Source organism: Gymnoscopelus microlampas, assembly GCF_963454915.1.
Source record: "Gymnoscopelus microlampas genome assembly, chromosome: 8".
NCBI classification, from domain to species: Eukaryota; Metazoa; Chordata; class Actinopteri; order Myctophiformes; family Myctophidae; genus Gymnoscopelus; species Gymnoscopelus microlampas.
Genome location: NC_139945.1, coordinates 2,950,060 through 2,972,587, shown reverse-complemented (window position 1 = coordinate 2,972,587; position 22,528 = coordinate 2,950,060). Strand labels below are relative to the sequence as shown.

Sequence of the window (22,528 nt, the reverse complement as noted above, 5' to 3'; positions counted from 1 at the left end):
GCGCTTAAGTATTGAGCATTGTAGTAGTTGTCACGCACCCAGCAGTCCCAGCAGAACGATGTATTAGGTGCAAGTACCCCAAGCTAGGAATGTGCACTCACAGGTCAAGGGTCATTTTTGTCCAGCAAGTTAGCCCAGGGTTTGTGTGTGGCTTTCAGGATCATGGTGTGACCGATGGCACTGCAGGGCCATCTAGAGCTCCATTATAATGAAAAGTGGCTCACAGACTTTGGGGAGATAGGGAGCATTTTTTTGTATTAAAACTATATTCAATATTTTTGTTTTGATTAAAAAATGGTTAAAAGACTTAAGCGAAGATAGCTCTACTTTTGTAAGTGACATTTGTGTCTTAACTAGCAATGGAAATCTTTTTCCAAAAGATGGGAGAGCTACAAGCTGTAGAGCAGTTGTTGATTTTAAGAAATACTCAATAATGAAAAGTATCTCAAGTATTGGTTGAAGTAAATAACTCTCACTCGATTTAGTAGTTGTTTTGAAGTCCCCTCTGGTTTTTAAAACACTTAAAGGTCAAAGGTCGTTCTCTCCAATTTAGATAGGAACTAGGCCTTGTTTCTGTTCTGTTTTTTGTGTTTGTTTTGATCCCACGAAGTCAAGTTTAAAAAAAAAAGAAGGTGTTTTTCTGTATTCATTCACTACAGTGAAATGCCCCTTTGTTGTTTGGTTAAAAGACTAGTGACATTTGGTCATTATTGAAGAAGTGTGAAACAAATCTTAAGTGTTTGAAATAAGGGGATCAAATCACTCATATTTGTATTCACATAGTTGTGGACTTTTCCCCCCCACATGTAAGAAGCTGATATGTGCTTTTAAGAGCATTTTTTTCACTTTGAATGAAGAGTATTTCTACTCAAGTTGTGGAGTATATCATGTGAAGGCAGTCTAATCTCAGCCTGCAAGATATTATGGGTAGAGCAGTTCCAAGCCCATGGGAACGCTTATATTAAAAAAAAAATAGCAAAGGAAGCGAGCTCAGTTCTCATGGAACTTATCTTCCATTGTTCTTTGTTATGTCTTGATACTAGTGTGGCAAATCTAATTTCTCACGTAGAATTACGTGTCAATTGATACTACTCATTCATGAAAAACCTTGTCTTGTCCCCTACATTTGAAGTACACAAGCATTGTTTTAATAATTATAGTGTCTTAATTAATTAATTGAAATATATTGAACCAATCATCTGAGTAATGGTTCAACAGGAGGGAGGTACACGTAATTCTGAAGCATATTATGAAGCATATTCACACTTATAATTTTAAAAAAAGTAAGAAAAAAGTAAGCTAATAGTGGCCAAGGCCATACACTGTAAAAATAATATTGTGTCAAAGAGCCAGGATTCTGCCAGTTTCTCTTTGTCTTCCACAGGTACCACGGACTGAAGCCTGGTGATCTGGGGCTGATAAGATAGCTGATAAGGTCGCCAAGCCAAGCGGGAGCCCTCCATACTGGAGGATTTATGTCCTGCTGAGAAGCCGTTTCTGAGTCCTGGTCTGCGTCGACTGCTGTGAGGTGCAGTCCCTGGTCAACATGTCACCTGATGTGAGGCGTGTGGTTTGTCCAATCCACACAAAAACATTCGCAAGCTGGTGCAAACATCATCGAACATTACGTAAGAAGGTGAAGAAGGCCGGCTTGCGGGGTGGAGTCTCACATATAGAGTGAGATTACGCCCTAACCGGTGAAGAACCCACTTAGAATAGTACCCCCCCCTCACCTGATTACACTTAGAAGGACGATGCACCACACTTGTTTTTATTTTTATATTTTCCTATCTATGTATATTTTTCTATGTATCTTTTGTCTCTATTATTAAAGTTAAGCAGGGGAAGGCTAATTGCTAAGATAATTATGATTGTTATGTTGCAGATATATGTGTTCCATATCCTACATTTCCTGTTGCTGTTAACTGGTAGTAAGTAAGTGCCTCGAATCCAAAATAGTGAGTGCGCCTTGGGGTCAATGCTATTTGCTGTGCAAAACGTATGATCAGTTTAAGCACATAAATAAGAGCTTTTATGTCGCTCTGAAGATGACTAAGCAATATCATGGGTCAAGTTGGAAATGCCAATTGGTGTAAATGTGTTAGTGTGGAATGAGGGCGCATTTAAGACAACCTCCGAAGGGAGGGGCCAGTGCCCCCATCAGATAACCGACCAAACGGTCATCATCTCGGCTAAGCCACATACTAATGATGCCATCAAAACACCGTGACCCCACTGGGGATCCAGTGGTCCTGGTGAGAAGTACTTTTCGAACAAGTACCTGTTGTGTCGCATTTCAGATGCCAGTGATGTGATGTTAACACCTTAGTGCCCTCCAGAGAGCTTTAAACCACCCTGTTTGTAACCAGGGGTGGGTCACAGGTCAAGGGAGGGGGAGGTGGAACAGACAGCTGGGTACAAGTGGGACAATAATCCTTGCGCTCTGTTAATGTTTTGAGTATGGACTGTCAATTGATTGGTCAAGTGATATATCCGGTTGAGGGCTACGGCCGCCACTCCAGTTGAAAATAATTGATAAGAGGGTGATAGTGATCTTTTGGTCCTTACATAGGTTTTTGACATTATCCACAATCGTGTCTATCATTACTGACCATATCAAGTGACATTCTATTATTTCTCATCATGTGATCAACAATGACAAACTTTGTCTTATGCCATGGCTAGAGCTGAGACAGCGGATAGCTTAAGTACCAAGGCCACTGAAAGCGAAAGAGGCCAGTTATATGGTGTGATTAATGAGATCCTGATATGATGTCCATTTTGAAAAGGTGAAAACAAGAAGAATGTGAAGATTAATAAATTTGATCAACAGGAGGGAAATGACAGAGCCGATTCTCAGTTCTATGTAATGTGGGTTTATAAGTTCTATTCATATTGTTAATGTGTTCAACTAATTAATCATTCAATTGAATAGATGAAGTATATTCTTCTCCTTATGTGTGCAGGAGCCAAAGACTGCATATTAGGTGCTTTGTTATTGTTACAAAGCTCCTGTAAGCTACAGATGTTTACATAGTTTCCTTATCTCTAAGTCCAGCAGAGATTGCTGTGTCTCACTTTCTCTGCTCTGCCTGCTAACTTCAAGTACTGAGTACTCATAGTAGTCTAATACTTTTGAGTACTTCCTAAGCCCTGCCTCCTGCTTAACTGTCTCCCCTTCTCATGTTGCTGTATATATATCAATGTAAAGTATTTTGTACTTCAGAAATGATTCAGGTCAAGCTGTACATTTACTCCTTGCGGCAAGTAAAAAGTGAAGGAGATCTCCGCTGTGTCTGTGTCTATCTTATTCCAATGTGTGATCTGAGCCTAAGCTGTTTGTAAAATGATAAAGAAATCTATCAAGAAATCTTCTTAGAACAACCCGAGGGTTTTGATAAAACATCAGAGATGGGAGAAAAATTGTTGTGTAAATTAAAGAAGTCCATTTATGGTCTGAAACAATCAGGAAGAAATTGGTACAAACTTCTAAATGATCATCTTGAACAAAATAATTTTGTGAGAAATCTATCTGACCACTGTGTGTATAAGAAGCAGATAGGACATGAGACAATCCTTGTACTCATATGGGTGGATGATCTAATAATTGCAGCCAGCAGCAATGATCTGCTAAACAGTTTCAAAGGTACAATGAAAGCAAAATTCAACATGAAAGACCTGGGTATAATATCATTTTTCTTGGGCATAAAGTTTGAACAAAAGAAAGAGGAAATTAAAATGAATCGAAGAAGGTACATTTTGAAAATGCTTGAAAGGTTTGGAATGTCAGACTGCAAAGCTAGATCTACCCCATCTGAGCTAAAAATAGAGTGTGTCAGCAATGACGAAGATGACAGCAATAAGCTTGTGAACCGAAGAGATTACCGGGAGATAGTAGGCAGTCTGATTTATGCCATGACTTACCAGACCAGATATTAGCTGGATTGTCAGTAAGCTGTCACAAACATTGGCAAATCCAAATGCAGATAACTTAGTGGCTGCTAAACACGTTTTGAGATACCTAAAAGGTACTATTGACTACGAGTTATGCTACAATAAAAGTGATGAGAACTTGAATCTAATAGCATTCAGTGATTCTGATTGGGCATCTTCAGTTGAAGATAGGCGTAGTACTACAGGGTACTGTTTTAGCCTGACGGAACAAGGCCCTGCCATTTCATGGAAATCGAAGAAACAGCCTACTGTGGCTTTGTCAACATGTGAGGCTGAATACCTAGCCTAGCAGCCACAACTCAGGAAAGCCTGTATCTGAATCAGCTACTAAATGGTATGGATAATAGAGTTTACAGTGGCACCAAAATTCATGGAGACAATCAGGGTGCCATTGCACTGAGTAAGAACCCTGTAAACAGGCAGAGGTCTAAACACATTGATGTGAAATACCATTTCATCCGTACTACCCTCAGTGAAGGGAAAATAGATCTCATCTATTGTCCATCAGAAGAAATGGTTGCAGACATACTAACAAAGCCTGTAGCAAAGGTCAGAATTATCAAATTCAAAAGTTGGTTCTTTGGGAATTAAGAAAATGCATTATTTTTTTTATTTTTTTTTTTGTATTTGGTTTATTATGATGAGAACAAGTGGAGGTGTTGGAATGTGTTCTCATACATATATGTTACTTCTGGTGTGCGCATATATTATGTATACGACCAGATTCTCTTGTGGCGCTGTGCGCTTGTATTACAGGATATACGTGCTGATGACGTGTAATGTATGTGACGAGTGTGTTTTTGCGCGCGCACTTTGTGATATACTGAGAAAGAGACAACAATGCTGTATGTGGAGAAGAGAAATAAAACTACAGAAAACTAAGATCTTGTGTCTGACCATTCCTCAACATGGCTAGCGAAGCTGGAAGTCTAACAGAGACGTCAGTTAAACGAGACAGATAAACCTCTAGTCAGTCAGATAAACCTCTAGTCAGTCAGATAAACCTCACATTGGCCACAGTTACATGGACCATCATGTACTCATTCAGAATGAATTCATTCCGAATGAACTCATTCTGAATAGAGGAATCTGATCCACTCACCCGTTTACATGGGGCCTGAATAAAAGTATTCCTCGTTTACATGACCAAAGCATTCATTCAGAATATAACTTTTGACATACGCAAAGTGGTTCCCGCCTACGCCCGGGCATGGACCAGGGGCCACTACCCGGAGCAGAGCTTCCCCTGGTGGGCATGGGAGGAGGCAATAGCCCCCTTGTGCCTCCGCGGCGGAGGTCTATCGGTCGTACCAGGCAGCGTTGTATGCGGTGCAAGCCTGTGTTCCTTTGTCATCGCCGTTTTAATGCAAAAGTAGCAGATCTACAAGTTCAGACCAGTTTCTTTTTTTGTATTGGTACCAGACACGGTAAAACGTAGGCTAGCCTATAGTATTTGTCACATTTCTCATGTAGGTACCGTACGATGATGTCATCGCGCATTCGCACATGGGCATTATAATAATAAATGGAGAGAGAGAGAGAGAGAGAGAGAGAGAGAGAGAGAGAGAGAGAGAGAGAGAGAGAGAGCGCAACACTACAGTCTATGATCAATGCGTTTACGTGTGGATAGGGATTTAAAAAAAAAATCTTTGTCATGTGGCCAGGGATTCTTTTTAAAAACTGAGGACTAAAATACCTGTTTAGAAAAATATCCCAGCAATCCTCGGAGCGTCCGTTCTCCTGGACAAGTCTGGGCTTAACCATTACAGGCTTATTAAATGACGCTATTAGAATCATTAATTTCATCCCGCAGGAGCGAGCGCTTCTCAGCACCAACCGTGGCTGAATTAGAGATTTGATAGGTCATTTTTGGACAATTCTGACAGCCCTACTAAGCACAGACATGCGCAAAGGAATGCATGTATTCCAAACGGACAGGAGCGTTTGGAATAAAGTGTTTACATGGTCAATTCCGATTGATTTAACCCGATTCAAACGGTCTATACCACCCCTGCTATTCCGAATGAAAATGCATTCGGGTCAGACTGGAATGGAATATTCTATTCCAATTGGGGTGTTTACATGAGCAAATCTATTCGGAATGAATTCATCCATTCATCCATTCCGAATAGAAGTGTATTCATTCCGAATACAACTGTCCATGTAACTGTGGCCAGTTGAGTTTAATGGTGCAGATTGTTGTTGTTTTATCATCATTAGGAACATTGTTATCAACATGAAGGGCTCCACTGTTCATCTGGCTGTTGGCAGTGTCTGGACTCAGCATCACACCTGGTAGGTGGAAAACAACATTCATAAATGTATTAAAGTTAGTAAATGTCTGATGAACCACTTCAACCCTCTATTCTTAGTCAATCAAACCTGAGTGTGCATCTCTACCGATATCTTCACCAAAAATAGACCATCTACAAACCCACAAAGCGTCACGGTGCGACGTGTAGTGAGCTTGTAGATCGGCTATTTTTTGGCCAATGATCTTGTAATATGGATGCTGGGGTTGAAGTGGTTAATCAATGTGTAATAAATGTATTGCTGTGGATAAATGTGTTGAACCCTCATATTGTTATGAGGGTGAACATTGGGTGAAAATAGCAGCAACACGCAGCATTGTGAGATCTGCTGCTAGATCCACCATTTTGTTTTTTTTATTTCAAAGATACGTCATGTATGAAAAACAAAAAACAATAGGGGTACTATTGTACACCACTGGGGGAGGGTTTAAGTGGTTAAATAAATACATAAATAATATATGTCATACATGAATGAATACATGAATGTCAAAGGGGAAAGGACATCATTTAAATATTTATTACAATTTATTTACATATTTCTTGGTCCAGGCTGACTGTATGTTACGGATGGTTTCACTGCTGCTTTTTACACACACACACACACACACGCACACGCACACGCACACGCACACGCACACACACTCTCACTCACTCACTCACTCACTCACTCACTCACTCACTCACTCACTCACTCACTCTCTCTCTCTCTCTCTCTCTCTCTCTCTCTCTCTCTCTCTCTCTCTCTCTCTCTCTCTCTCTCTCTCTCTCTACTGTAGGCCTACTGTTGCAATGACTGGCCTTTTGAATCTTTTTATTAAATAGATAAAGATTTATATTCAGTGAATTTAAGTCCCTCTCAATGTTTTTATATGAATATATAAAGATTTGTATTAGTTATTTTTTAAATTGTTTTATTAATAGATACATAGTTATATTCAGTGGCTATGCTGGTGTTGCTCTTGTTCTTCACTTCATAGTGTCTGTGGCCAAGCACGCGCACAGTGTAAAGTAACTGAAAAGACCGCAACAAGCCACTGGCTTTATTGCGTTGTATGATATAAAGCATAATACAATTATACATTGTAATATCTTGTGCACACTTCTTCTGTCTCAAAAGCTGGTAGTTTGTCTTCGTGCATGCCTCAATGCAGTGCACGGACTACTATAGACCCCTTAACAGACGACGTCACACCGATAAGAACCAGTATGTGTGCAATGAAACCCATTCTATCAGGTCTCGCTAGGACGCGCCTCACTAGCCAACACACAAGAGGGGGTTGGGCTGTGCTGAAACCAGCGCAGCCCAAAACAACAGGTTGAGAATTGATTGCGTGAAACAATCACCTGTGCGTCCAGTCTCAATGTTAGTAAACAAATAATTGGTCTATAAATGACTGTGACAAAGATTATGTTAACATTGTGGGACGAAGCCAGAGAGTCACGAAGCCAGAGAGGGTCGCTTGTAAAAATCTATGGCTTTGATGCTATAGATTAGATCAGTGATTCTCAAACCTTTTCATGTCAAGGACCCCCAAACTGACACTTATTAGCCCGCGGACCCCCATTTGAAAAGATATGCCAAGGACCCCCATAAGAGGAGCTTTTTACGGCTCTAGCAGTGATTTTCAACCATTTTAATTTCAAGGACCCCCAGTTTGACATGCATTAGGCTACGGACCCCCATGTTATGGCATTTATATCTCTTGGACCCCAATTTATATCGTAAAATCAAGGTCCATTTGGTTCCATTTATACACTCTCTGAGTTACAGACCCATAAGGGTCCATTTGGTTCCATTTGTACACTCTCTGAGTTACAGACCCATAAGGGTCCATTTGGTTCTTATCTACCATTTAGCTGGGGACCCCCTGGAACTCTGTCAAGGACCCAGGAGGATCCCCGGACCCCACTTTGAGAACCACTGGCCTATTAGACAGTGCAGAAACATAAATGCCTTGATTTAACATTAACGAGCGTCAACGAGCACCAGCTTGACACACACACACACACACACACGCACACACACACACACACACGCACACACACACGCACACACACACCCTCTGCAGTGCTGTGACTGGAGTTTGACTCATTTCTCTCCAAAAGCCCTTGAATATGATTAAGGATTACTGTGATTATGGTAAGCTCACATTTCATATAACACACACCATACAGTAAGAACTCCTCTAACTTTCACTAGCCAAAACAATAAATACAAAAAAACATGTTTTGAAAAAAATAAAAATAATAATATTTTTGTCTGTTTGTGCGGGACGGGACGGCACTCTACCTGACAGTGCACTTGTAGGAGTTGAGGCATTATTTAGTTTGACTTTAGTTTTGAAATTGTGAAAATAGCAGATCTACAAGCTCACAACGCCTTGCATTGCGAGGTGTGAGCTTGTAGATCTGCTATTTTCAAAATGTTTGCCTCTTTCTTATATTATTTGACTATTTGGCCAATGTTTGACCAGTTTTTAAGTATAGTTTGTTGATTACTTCTGATGCAGAAATTGTCTTTTTCTTTTCTATTCTATCCTTCTTTTTAGTTAGGTATTATTATTGTTGAGAACCACTGCTCTAGATGATCTTTTCCCTCTAATGTACATTACAGTATGTATTTATTTTAGTTTGCCTTTTCTTTTCCCCACTCCCATAATGTTATAGTCATTGTCTGTCTACAGTGAAACATAGCAGCTATCTGTTAGTTATCTGTTGACAACAAAGTGCACTGACTTGTGTGCTGTTTGGGAACAGTTGACAATGGTTATGTAAAGCTTTTCACCTGAATGTGTGTTCTTACATGTGTGTTAGACGTGTGGGAAGTTGAGAGCAGCTGTTTTTTTTGGATTACACAGTAAACACATAAACACATAGGATTTAGGCCGTTGTTTCAGTTAAAAGCATAATATATACGGCCATGGAGACGCACACATACACCTTTAAATGCACCTCTTCAATATTACTTTCCTCAGTGAACCCCCGCCCCCCCCCCCCTCTCATCATTCCACTGTTTTTATAGATTTTTTTTCTTAGTCTTAGACTTTTCTTATACATTTTTTCACCTAATAAAGTTGTTTTAATTTGTTGTTTTCTCATATAAAGCATATTTGGGTACATATACATCTGAGATATTATTATTATTAAAACATGACCTGGGTTTCTTGGACCACTCTTTTTTGTCAATATAAATCTCTTTGCCAATAATAGCCAATCTACAAGCTCGCAACGACGCATTGTGAGCTTGTAGATCTGCGTTTTTTTTGCAATTGTTCCCCCCATAATAGACATGCTGGGGTTCATGTGGTTAATGCTGTTCATAATGATGTAATGATGTTTTCAGGTTCCTCAAGATGTGATAATGTTTTCATATTCTCTCTCTCTCTCTCTCTCTCTCTCTCTCTCTCTCTCTCTCTCTCTCTCTCTCTCTCTCTCTCTTTCGCTCTCTCTCTCTCTCTCTCTCTCTCTCTCTCAGGATGTTTCTATTGAGGGGTTTCAGAGCCATGCAGCATTTTACACTCAGTAAGAATATAAAACTATCTTCTACATTGTTCTACATTAAACATTACATTACTGTGATCATTTAAAGGTAGGGTAAGTGGATATTGTTTTTGTTAAATAAATGGTAAATAGCTCTACATTATGTCATTAATCATTGTTATGTGTTTAATTAATCAGTAACAGGAGTCTCCATGTCTCTCCAGCTCTTTAGTACAATGCATTTTCAGGTTGGGATACAGATTTTATCCAATCAGGAAAGAGAACTCATACAAGATAAAGGATAAACAAGTGAAATAGGAAGTGATGACACAAATACAAATACAATGAAATAATAAAATCAGACACAATCGGAACTGGAACACTGTAAAAATTAAAATGTCTATATAAATGATTACTATCAGAACAGCCTATAACTAGTTTGACAAACCTTTTTCAAACATATCACATTCTCTTTAATCATATGGACGTAATTTACATTTAAACATGTATTATTAGACCTACTTGTTGAATCAATACAACAGAGTAACAGAGACTAGACTGGGATCAGTTCATTTTACATGTTGCTGTTACATTGCATGAATGTATGACATCATCAACTGATAATGACAATGGTTATATTGTTTTTAAATCCATATTTCATACAGACCAGATGATGTGGTCTGTAAGTATTTCATGATGAACAGGTTTAATATGATAGTGTTACATTGTACTTCATTCAGTGATTTACTGTCATAGGAATCATTTGTGGAGGTCTGACATCTCTGCTGTGAGCTTGTAGATCGGCTATTTTCACAATAGTTATCTGTGGAATCGAATCAAACTAAATATAATGCCTACAATTCCAAGTGCTTGTCAGGGTGGGGGGTCCCCAGTTCAAATATGATTATTTTTGGGTGGGTCCCCATTTCAAATATGATTATTTAGGGGCCTGAAATGTTTGGGAACCCTTGCTGTAGTTTATTGTCTGCTGGTGAAACTGCCTTGTTATAATAATACTGTAAATAACTGAGTGTTTTATTAGTACATGATGAAGTTATTGTAGTGGCTGATGGATAAATAGACTCATAATTACGGCATCCCATTATTCCGACCGTTAGGTTAGTGTGAGGTTAGGGTTAAGTTTAAGTTTAAGTTTAAGCTTAAGTTTAAGGTTAAGGTTAGGGTTAAGTTTAAGGTTAGGGTTAGGGTTAGTTAAACAGACATAGTTCACATACCAACATGGATTCATTCTCCTTCACTGTGTTTGATGACATGTCTGGACTGGCCTGTCAGTGAGTCTGTGTTATTGTGCTAAAAGGAAATGATTATCTGAGTTTTAAGGTTCAACATTTGTTTCATAATGTGAACGAAACAGCCTCACCTCCCCAGGTCTAAAAACACTCCATTTCACACAGCCAACTTCAACCACAATCCATGTTTCAACTGTACTTAAAATAAATGTCTAACTGTGTTTATAGGTAGTCTATCCTCCTTAATGTGGTCCATGTGCACCATCTATTGGACAAACTGTAAAACTACACCACTTGATATGTGATTTGGTGTAGTTTTAAAGTGATTGTCTCAGAAGTAGACTGACCACTTGGTTGGGTTTCAAGAAAAAGAAGGAGGAGGTCCGCACACTGTTTCAAGCTCCAAGAAACTCGCTTTTTATTATTACTGCAACGTTTCGACCGTTAGGTCTTCATCAGGCAAATATTATAATGACAGACAAAAGCATCATATATATACACAAACATTGACTAATGATGATGTACAACACCTGGGAGTCAGGAGGAGCAAAAAACACCCTTCTCCAATCCCAGGGACAAAAAAACTTGTCTAGGGGCAACCCAGTCTAGGGGAGACCGGGGACAAAAGTAACAGGGGGCAAAAGTAACACACTCAATAATTCTAATTAGGAACAAGCTAGAGGGGTGAGACTTCTTGTGCACATGCTCAGTAGGATTCTCTTTCTGCCTATGGAAGGATAGAATGATAATTTAATCCCAGCAGAAGTTTTCAACAAAAAACTGATTTTGAGGTGTAAACGTACATTTTTGAGTGTACGGTATTTTCCTTCTGCTGTCTAAAGATAAGATGTCAGCTGATTTAAGCTTAGATTAATTGTATCTCTATGTTATTGGTCACAAATTAACATCAGCAGCCTATGCTAGTATAGGTGTTTCTAGCTAGAATATGGGATTTTATCATGGTTGACCCATCGGGGGCAATTGTAACAAAGTGACCGGGGTCAATTGTAACAATGTGTTTTCAATGCAAGCAGATTTTGTGTCTAGGATTACATACTTTTATGTTAGTAAATGAACATATTTCACTAAATGTCACTACATTTCAAAGTAAAAATACATTTAAATAAAAAAATTACATACATGTGAAAAAACAAAATTGAAAAATAAATAATTTGAATAAAAATGCAAAATAATTGTAATTATGTATTTAAAACATTTGTAAGTATAAATGTTAAATTATAACAAATACATATTACTTAGTGATGTGCTTTTATTTGAGATAAAGTGTGTTAATATGACTTATTTTTACACTGTTACAATGGCCCCCAACCACTGTTACAACTGCCCCCGTCACGGGGGCAATCGTAACACTGTGACTCATTGCATTCAAATTAATATTTTAGTCTTGTCCTTATTAGTGAAAGCTTAAAAATTGTATTGTTAATTAGGGCACATGTATATGTTTCTTATAGCAAAAGATTACTAGGATATTTCAAGTAGTCTGTGAATTATGAAGGCAAATACAAAAAGTGTTACTTTCGTCCCCGGTCTCCCCTACACCCCTCTGGGGAGTGTTCAATGTATGGGCAGAAAATAGACTTTTCACATTTAATTAAACATATTAGACACTAATAGCCCAGCAGCGTATGGTGAATTTTATCGTTGACCGGGCCAGGGGGTGGTTCGCGCAACAACGGCTGATAAGTCTATTGAGAATTAACGAGCCATTCCGGGTGGAAAACGGAACGCTCGTCCCAAAACACACTGCTCCATTTTTTTCCCGCAGACCGAGGCTGCCGGTTTAGACGCGGGACAGGGTGTTTCAGGACGATGGTTCTTCTTCATTTCTGAATGGAGAGGTGCTTGTCTCTGCGCAATGGAGAACCAGTTTGACGGCGAAACTGGTTTCCTAATGGCCACTCATTAACAATTCGGCCGAATGCAAATGAGCCCCATTTGAAAACAAAGGCGACTTCAAGGGTGAGGGGCTGCTAATGTTGTTATGTAGATTTTTTGTTTTTTCCCCCTGGCGGATCTGGGTTTACACAGACCGGGCCATGGCCTCGTTGGCCTCAATGACCGTAAGCCCTTGTAATAGCCAGTCAATACATTTCTGAAAAACCAACAATAAGAACAGTTAAAAGTCATAAATGGTGATATAATGTATAAGCTAAACAACAAACCAGAGGAAAGGTTTAATATCAAATTCCTCATTTAGACCATCAGGGGACATGGTATTGAGGAGATAAATCCAATAGGTCTCACGTTGGAGAAGAAACCTTTCGAGATCTCCACCTCTGGGTGGCTTTTCAACCTTCTCAACACCAACATATCGCAAATTATTAAGATTATGATCAGCCTTTTTAAAAAGGTTGGTTAGGTTTGACACCATTTAATGTAAGGTAGCTCTAATGTAAGGTAGCTCTTTAGTAAACATGCATTTTCAGGTTGGGATACAGAGTTTATCCAATCAAGAGAGAGAACTCACACAGGATACAGGATAAACAAGTGAATTGGTAGTGATGACACAAAGAAATGAGCAGACACTGAAACTGACAATTGAAACTGTAATACTATAAAATTAGAGAAGAAAAGAAAGAAAAGAAAGAAATAAAAAGAGCTAGAGAGACATGTAGACTCCTGTTACTGAACAAACACTCTATAGCAATGATTACTATCACAATATAGAGCTATTTAACACTGTTACTGAACAAACACTCTATAGCAATGAGTACTATCACAATATAGAGCTATTTAACATTGTTACTGAACAAACACTCTATAGCAATGAGTACTATCACAATATAGAGCAGGGGGGCCACGTGCGGCCCCCACCTTCACTTAATGCGGCCCGCAGGTTAATATCAGAATAGTGATTATTATTGATTTCAGCTGTTACAATTCCAAACATGCAAACATGACCCGCTTTAATTGCTTCAGTCTATATTAGTAGCTTAATGAGTAGTATTACAATGTTATTGTCTTTTTTATGTCCAATGTATTTGTATTTAAGTTCATAAAGTTAACATAAGTATAACTGAAATTAAATGAAAACGTTACTTTACAGGATTCCAATTCAAAAATAATAATTCAGGATTCTAATTCAAAAATAGAAAAAATAGCAGATGTGCAAGTTCAAAACCTGTCGCACTGCGACACGTTTTGAGCTTGTAGATCGGCTATTTTTGCTACTTTTGTGTGACAAAGAATGGCGAAATACGGCATTAATTTATGAAAAATACGGAGGTGTCTGCCCGACAGTATATGCAATGTCCCTCTGGAGTGAGTGTGGAAATATAGTGGCCCTCTACATCATCAAAGTTGCATCACCCCTGATTTATAATGTATCTCCCTCTCTATCTCTATCTCTATCTCCATAATTTCCTGTTTTCTGGTTTATTGTATTGCCTTTAAACTTAACAGGTTAAATAAATAAAGACCAAAAGATGAGTGAGTCTGTGGAGAGAGAGGAGGAGGGAAGTGACAAACAGCACATCCACAGACCAGCGCCTCCAACAGCCAGCTGTGTGTCCAAAGATGACCCTCCACACTTCAGTAATGAACCTGGACCTCCACACTTAAAGTATGTACATCCTCCTATACCATATACACAGCACTAGAACATGACATAGCATGATAGTATGTGAATCCTACCATATACACAGCACTAGAACATGACATAGCATGATAGTATGTGAATCCTACCATATACACAGCACTAGAACATGACATAGCATGATAGCACAGCTCCATGTGGAACCTCCACAGTCTCTGTGCAGAAAGGTGATGACACCAGTGAATATTGGCCACTATGCATGATTCTTACCTTTTTCCGCACATCGTATCCAAAAAGTAAAGGTCGGCCCCCCTGCTCTCAGACATTTTCAATTTTAGCGCTCAAGAAAATCTAACCGACGGGTTGAAACAAATGTTTAAATCGTTTTTTTTTTCTCAGCCTGTGCCATGATTTCTCAATGCAATCTTACGGGAGCAGTACTGCGCATGCGGACGCGGGTTGACTGGCCACAGGCTGACTAAATAAGTGATTTAAACGCTTGTTTCAACCCGTCGCTTAGATTTTCTTGGCTGCTAAAAATTGAAACATCTGAGAGCAGTGTAGGCCGAGCTTTACGTTTTGGATACGATGTGCTGAAAAAGTTAAGAATCATGCATAGTGGCCAATATTCACTGGTGTCGTCACCTTTAGGCAGCCGAGACTGTGGAACCTCATCTAGGAGCTATACAGCGGAGGCAGAGGTTCCGATTGGAGCTAGACGTGCTGCGAAGTGTTGTGAGCTTGTAGATCTGCTATTTTCAGAGCGCAACACCGGAGCGCAACCAAACATAAAATGAGTGTCTTAGTTTTACCCATCATAGCTTAGATTTTATGTAGTTTTAGTCGGTGAAAAAAGGTAGTCGACGAACATTTTGCGTCAGTTTTAGTCGACAGAATCAACATTGGAATAAACTGACTTTTTCACTCATATGATAATTATAAACATTTGTATGATTCCAGAAGTGTTTACCACAGACCAGAGTCTCCAACACCCAGCTGTGTGTCTTTGCTGAGTGACCGGTCTAAAGGAGAACCTCCTGACTTCAGTAATGAACCTGGACCTCCAGACACAAAGTAAGATCACTGATCTCTGTGAACTTCATCTGGAAAGACACACAGAATGTCTTGTATCTGCTCACAGATGTAGACAGTAGTAGAGTATCTCACTGTCAGCTGTAGTAATCTTTGATTCAATTATTCTTAGGTTGTCTTGGACATGCACTGAGGTAGAGTAGAGTAGCCCTAGACTGTACTCAAGTAAAATTATTGTTAATTCAAATTAATAATGACTTGAGTGGAAGTAAAAGTATCTTGTGAAAATACTAATCAAGTATTGGATTCCTTTATTCAAACTAGATTTATTGTTCAACATAAACTCTATACTTTCGCCTCTACACCAAATCAACTTCCAAATCAGCCGAATAAGCCGATCTACAAGCTCACAACACGTCATGGTGTAAGCTTGTAGATCTGTTACTTACTGTTACTTTTGCTGAATATTCAACCAGATGTTATTAAATAAACAGAATTAAATAGAAGCCATTTTTTTTAGCATCAATTAAACATTTTAAATCTGTCTACCAATGATGTCACTGGTAAGCACGTTTATGAATTGTCCACAGCCCTGATATACAGAAATAATATTATAATGAGCATTAGTGTGGACCAGTTATATGAAGATAATATATCATATAATATTGTAATGAGCATTAGTGAGGACCAGTTATATGAAGATAATATATAAAATATTATAATGATCATTAGTGAGGACCAGTTATATGAACATACATAGTGGAAATGGGTGAAGTGGTCTTTTGATTTAGTTTTGTAGCAGTAACATGTTATGACAGTGTTAATAACCTTTATTTTCAGTCATTAATAAACTAATCATACTGTCCAAAGGACACCTGACATGAGATAGATTTATTTATGAGGTTACTGGACTGAAAATGAACAGAAGAACTAGAAAGGTTGAATTCTGGGGTCTGTGTTAGGGATGGTGAGTGTGACCCAAGTGCACAGCAAGGAGGAGGCAAAATGGAGGATTAAAGCCCACCCGGGCGAGTTTATTAACAATAAGCTCAACAACAACGGGGGGGAAGAGGGGTGTAGGCTCCGATGGCTGCTCAAACTCAGCTCGGGATCCGGGGAAACTGGAGAGGAGAGGAGAAGCAGGGTCAGATATAAATTCACAATGAAAGTGTGCGCTGCCACTGTGTAAGGTGAACAGCTCTACTAAACTGGGAAACTAGACAGCAAGTTATACTTTACCATACGAGTGGAATGGTTAAGATCTGGCGCTGAGCTGCATGCCGGCCAGGATCTTATAGCCTCTGGGGTGATTGCCAATGCAGGGCAGGTGAGGAGATTGGGAACTGGAGGCAGGTGTGCTGGGAGTGTGCTGTTGAGCCCTCTGGGTGGTGCTGATGAGTACAGAGAGGCCACAGCAGCAGGATTTGGAGGCGAGGGGGAGCGAGACGTAACAGTCTGATTCTCTAATGTGTTTTTTTTTTTTTTTTCAAATGTGTTTATTTTATTTTATTTAACAACCATTCATAGTTCACACTTGATTTTTAACAGTCGTCTCTAAACCATGTACACATGACATCAAATGAACCATGTTAATTCATGTTCGTCATTAAAACCAAACTCAGTATAGAAAGACGTTTCTGCACCACGATCGCTGCACTTCTGTAATGTTCCCTGTGGACGTTGAAGTGTTTTATACTTCAGAGTAGAGAGTTCATATAAGAGATGTTTGACTAGAAGTGTGTGAACTCCACATGGATTGTATGATAATGTAAATAAAGTAAATAATGTTCATCCATAGGGGCGGCCATAGCTGAGTGGTTAGTGAGCCCGCCTAGAGAGCCAGAGGCCCTGGTTGCACCAGGTTCGATTCCAGGCCAGGCCAGCATATGTGTCGATGAAATGAAATTTGTCCCTGAGCAAGACTTTTAACCCCTAATTGCTCACAGGTTCTCATTGGAAACAAGACCGCAAGGACTTTCATGAACAACCTGTTAAAAGGAATTATCCTTATCCTTATCCATCCTCTCTTTCTGCAGGGTCCATTATCAGAGATCAGGGTCTCCTGTACCCAGCTGTGTCTCCATGAAGAGTGACAAGAGTGATAAATCCAAGGGTGGATATATTAACTTCAAAGATGAACACCACTCTACTGATCACAGGTCAGAATGTAAAACACATGAAAACAGCACATGATTTAGTTTTTATCAGACTTTACTGAGCACAGATAATGAGGAATATAATGTTCTGGCTTTTAATACTTTAGTTTTGTAGTATGAACAGGTTATGATGGTATTACTAATGTTATTTACGTCTATTTACCACAGACCAGAGTCTCCAACACCCAGCTGTGTGTCTATGCAGAGTGACCGGTCTAAAGGACGACTTCCTAACTTCAGTAATGAACCTGGACCTCCAGACACAAAGTAAGATCACTGATCTCTGTGAACTTCATCTGGGAAGACACAAAGAATGTCTTGTATCTGCTCACAGCTGTAGACAGTAGTAGAGTATCTCACCGTCAGCTGTAGTGATCTTTGATTCAATCGTTCTTAGGTTGTCTTGGACATGCACCGAGGTAGAGTAGCCCTAAACTGTACTCATGTAAAAGTATTGTTACTTTAAAATAATAATGCCTTAAGTAGAAGTAAACATATCTAGTGAAAATACTACTCAAGTACTGACTTCATTTATTCGAACCTAATTTATTGTTTAACATAAACTCTATATACTTTCCCCTCTACACCAAATTGCTTTGCCGAAAATACACAATCTACAAGCTCACAACACCTCATGGTGTGAGCTTGTAGATCTGTTACTTTTGCTGAATGTTCACGCAGATGTTATTAAATAATCATAATATAATAGAAGCCATTGTTCCTGCATCAATTCAACTTTTGAAATCTGCCTCCAGATGATGTCACTGGTAGGCAGGTTTCTAAACTGTCCACAGCCCTCCTCTGAGACACAGAAATGGTGTCATCTTATTATGATCATTAGTGAGGACCAGTTACATGAAGATTATATAGTATTAATGTTGTGAAGGACCCAGTGAAACGCTGTATGGTTACTGGTTAGGTGGGTTGTGTTCGCCCTTGTGCATTGATTAGACACAGATGACAATGGTGGAGAGCGAGGTCCATTTATTTCCTTAATAAACATGTGCTACTGAACAGCAGGGTTGTGTGTGGTTTCTGTAAGCAGAATATGAACAAGGAGTGATTACCCTTGTAATTGCACAGTCACAATGTACTATAAACAGGCCTAATTAAACACATACAGAACCAACTAAATAGTAGGCTCTCTCAGAAGATACTCTGAACTTCACATTTACTTTAACTGTTCAAGTTACACAAGTACAGTTTTACGTGGAACTTGTCTCTGCCCAACTGTAGTTAGAGACAGTAATGCAGCTTAGATCAGATCAGAAACCTTTAGTAATCTTAACCAAACTTATCACACTGGTCACATTCTAAGGAAATAGGTGCAATGACATTACTCTTCATTCATTATCACCATAAGAGATGTGAAATGCATACAGTAACAGTGCAACGATACCAAAGAACCATCGATAGCATTTCTCTGACCGTAGGTTACTATTACAGAGTGACGAGGTAGTTAGCTGCTAGTTAGCTTTAGCAACAGGTAATTAGCTTGGCTACAGGACCCCGTAACGGGACAACAAGTTATATATATCGACTTCAGAAGAACTTACGTTTATCATACACGCACACAGGCACTCTGATGTGTAGTAGACATAAACAAGCAAGACTTAATAAGTCTAAATAGTGCAAACGTATTAGCTTTACAAGCGGAGCGTCTCTTGCGTCAAGCTTCTAGCTCTCTGTTCTTTTCTCTCGCGAGATGAGGGACAGTCTTACTAACGGGGCTTGCTGTAGTCTCGCGAGGGGCGGGCGGGGGGGGGGGGGGGGGAGGGAGGAGGAGGAGGAGGAGAGAGAGAGGGGGCGCAATGAGGACCAGTTATATGAAGATATTATATAATATAATAATATAATGAGCATTAGTGAGGACCAGTTATATGAAATATGGTGGATATGGGTGAAGTGGTCCTTTGATTTAATTTTGTAGCATGAATATGTTTTGACAGTGTTAATAACCTTTATTTTCAGTAATTAATAAACTAATCATACTGTCTAAAGCACACGTGACATGAGATAAATGTATTTATGATTTAAGGTTTCTGGACTGAAAATGAACAGAAGAACTAGAAAGGTTTAATTCTGGAGTCTGATTCTCTAATGTATTTTTTCAAATGTGTATTTATTTATTTATTCAACAACCATTCATAGTTCACACTTGATTTTTAACAGTTGTCTCTAAACCATATACAAATGATATCAAATGAACCATGTTAATTCATGTTCATCATTAAAACCAAACTCAGTATAGAAAGACGTTTCTGCACCACGATCGCTGCACTTCTGAGATGTTCCCTGTGGACGTTGAAGTGTTTTATACTTCAGAGTAGAGAGTTCATATAAGAGATGTTTGACTAGAAGTGTGTGTGGATTCCACATGGATTGTATGATAATATAAATAAAGTAAATAATGTTCATCCTCTCTTTCTGCAGGGTCCATCATCAGAGACCAGGGTCTCCTGTACCCAGCTGTGTCTCCATGAAGAGTGACAAGAGTGATAAATCCAAGGGTGGATATATTAACTTCAAAGATGAACACCACTCCAATGATCACAGGTCAGAATGTAAAACACACAGAAAACAACACATGATTTAGTTTTTATCAGACTTTACTGAGCACAGATCATGAGGTATATGGGGCACGGTGGCGCAGTCGGTAGCGCTGTCGCCTCACAGCAAGAAGGTCTGTGTGGAGTTTGCATGTTCTCCCCGTGTTTCCCAGGGTAGTTAATATCCTCACAAAAACATGTAGTAATCCTGGTCACTATACCGCCTCCCCCATGACAGCCGGGGCGCCTGATGGAGGGGAAGGGAACTGGTTGGAATAACGTGTTCCTTCCACGCGCTACGTCCTACCAGGGAAACTCCCCCCCGTCAGGTGACAAGAAGGTCAGTTGGCTCTCATGCATTGAAGGAAGCATGAACTCGGCCCTGGCCTCCCCAGGCCGTGGGGGACTGGTGTAGCGCTGGTGTAGGGCTGGTGTAGCGCCCAGGATCACTCAGGAATTTGGCACCGGGTGAAAAAAAAATGGGTTACAAAAATCGCGGGATAAAAATTTAAAGTAAAAAATAAAAGATCATGAGGTATATAATGTTCTGGCTTTTAATACTTTAGTTTGGTAGTATGAACAGGTTATGATGGTATTACTAATGTTATTTACGTCTATTTACCACAGACCAGAGTCTCCAACACCCAGCTGTGTGTCTATGCAGAGTGACCGGTCTAAAGGACGACTTCATAACTTCAGTAATGAACCTGGACATCCAGACACAAAGTAAGATCACTGATCTCTGTGAACTTCATCTGGGAAGACACAAAGAATGTCTTGTATCTGCTCACAGCTGTAGACAGTACTAGTATCTCACTGTTAGCTGTAGTGATCTTTGATTCAGTCATTCTTAGATTGTCTTGGACATGCACAGAGGTAGAGTACCCCTAAACTGTACTCATGTAAAAGTATTGTTACTCTGAAATAATAATGCCTTAAGTAGAAGTAAAAAATATCTAGTGAAAATACTCAAGTACTGACTTCCTTTATTAGAACCTAATTTATTATTTAACATAAACTCTATATACTTTCCCCTCTACACCAAATCGCTTTGCAGAAAATAGACGATCTACAAGCTCACAACACCTCATCATGTGAGCTTGTAGATCTGTTACTTTTGCTGAATGTTCACCCAGATGTTATTAAATAATCAGAATATATTATAAGCCATTGTTTTTGCATCAATTAAGCATTTGAAATCTGCCTACCGATGATATCACTGGTAGGCAGGTGTCTGAACTGTCCACAGCCCTCCTCTGAGACACAGAAATGGTTTCATATTATAATAATAAATATAGCTGCAAGCAGCGATAATACGGGGCCAGTGAATAGAGAGAGAGAGAGACATGGAAACGGAATAGATTGAAGAGAGAGAGAGTGACATGGAAACAATAGATTGATGAGAGAGAGAGATGGAAACATAATGGTTTGATTGGACATCTCAACCTACTGCCATTAACAGGATTCGAACTCTCAACCTTCAGACTAATAGGCTGCAACACTACCTATAGTGCTATAGCTTTGTCCAGGCTGATATTGTCTGTTGAAGATCATAAACTCTTGCCTTCTTTCATGAACCAAGCCCCTGTTTCACTAACACCAAGATCACTCGTTCACAAACCATTTACCAATGAAGAAATTGTACATCTCCTCAGAACCAAAACTAGTGAAAGTAGCCGATCTACAAGCTCACAAACCATGAAAAGTTGTGAGATTGTAGAGCAGCTATTTTCAGAATGAAGTATGTCATACGTTGAAAAAACGTACTCTCAAATAAGCATTTCAGGTTATCTTTACCATTTGCACATGTATTCATTGATACAGTCATGTTGTTTGCAATTCAACTTAAATTAAGTCTGCATCAAGTGAGGCTTGAACTGGCGACCTTGAGATTGTGAGGCATTCATTTAAGGGAGACGCCATTGGCCCAACAGACAAGTAACTGTGAAAAAGGAGATCACACAGATGATACAGTTTCACGCAAATAGCTGAAAATCCTGGGTTTAAGTGTTTTTCAAACTGCTCAAAATTGCGGAAAATCTAAGGGCGGAGCTTAATGGTCAAACTGATACGTGTGTTCCTCATGAGTCAAGGCACATGTGTAAGCAAGTTTCACGACTTTCGGCCAAACGAGGCATGACTTATGCCTGTTTAAAGTCTGCCTTTTCAAAAAATTGCTATAGCGCCCCCTTTTGGCCAATTGGAGTAAGATTGGTTTCAGTGATATTTGGAATGACCC

The 22,528-nt window shown here is 39.4% G+C and overlaps 1 protein-coding gene across 1 annotated transcript in view; it reads left to right on the top strand.

The window, feature by feature from the left end:
- Positions 1-4,894: 4,894 nt before the first annotated feature.
- Positions 4,895-22,528, top strand: part of LOC311050915 (NACHT, LRR and PYD domains-containing protein 3-like) — a 178,796-nt gene continuing 161,162 nt past the window's right edge. Inside the window, exons 1-9 of the mRNA XM_084065145.1 lie at positions 4,895-4,947; positions 6,137-6,249; positions 9,742-9,788; positions 14,420-14,579; positions 15,513-15,626; positions 17,621-17,743; positions 17,909-18,007; positions 20,174-20,296; positions 20,917-21,015. Coding sequence (XP_083921271.1) covers positions 14,443-14,579; positions 15,513-15,626; positions 17,621-17,743; positions 17,909-18,007; positions 20,174-20,296; positions 20,917-21,015 — 695 coding nt within the window. The 5' untranslated portion in view covers positions 4,895-4,947; positions 6,137-6,249; positions 9,742-9,788; positions 14,420-14,442. The remainder of the gene's footprint in view (positions 4,948-6,136; positions 6,250-9,741; positions 9,789-14,419; positions 14,580-15,512; positions 15,627-17,620; positions 17,744-17,908; positions 18,008-20,173; positions 20,297-20,916; positions 21,016-22,528) is intronic.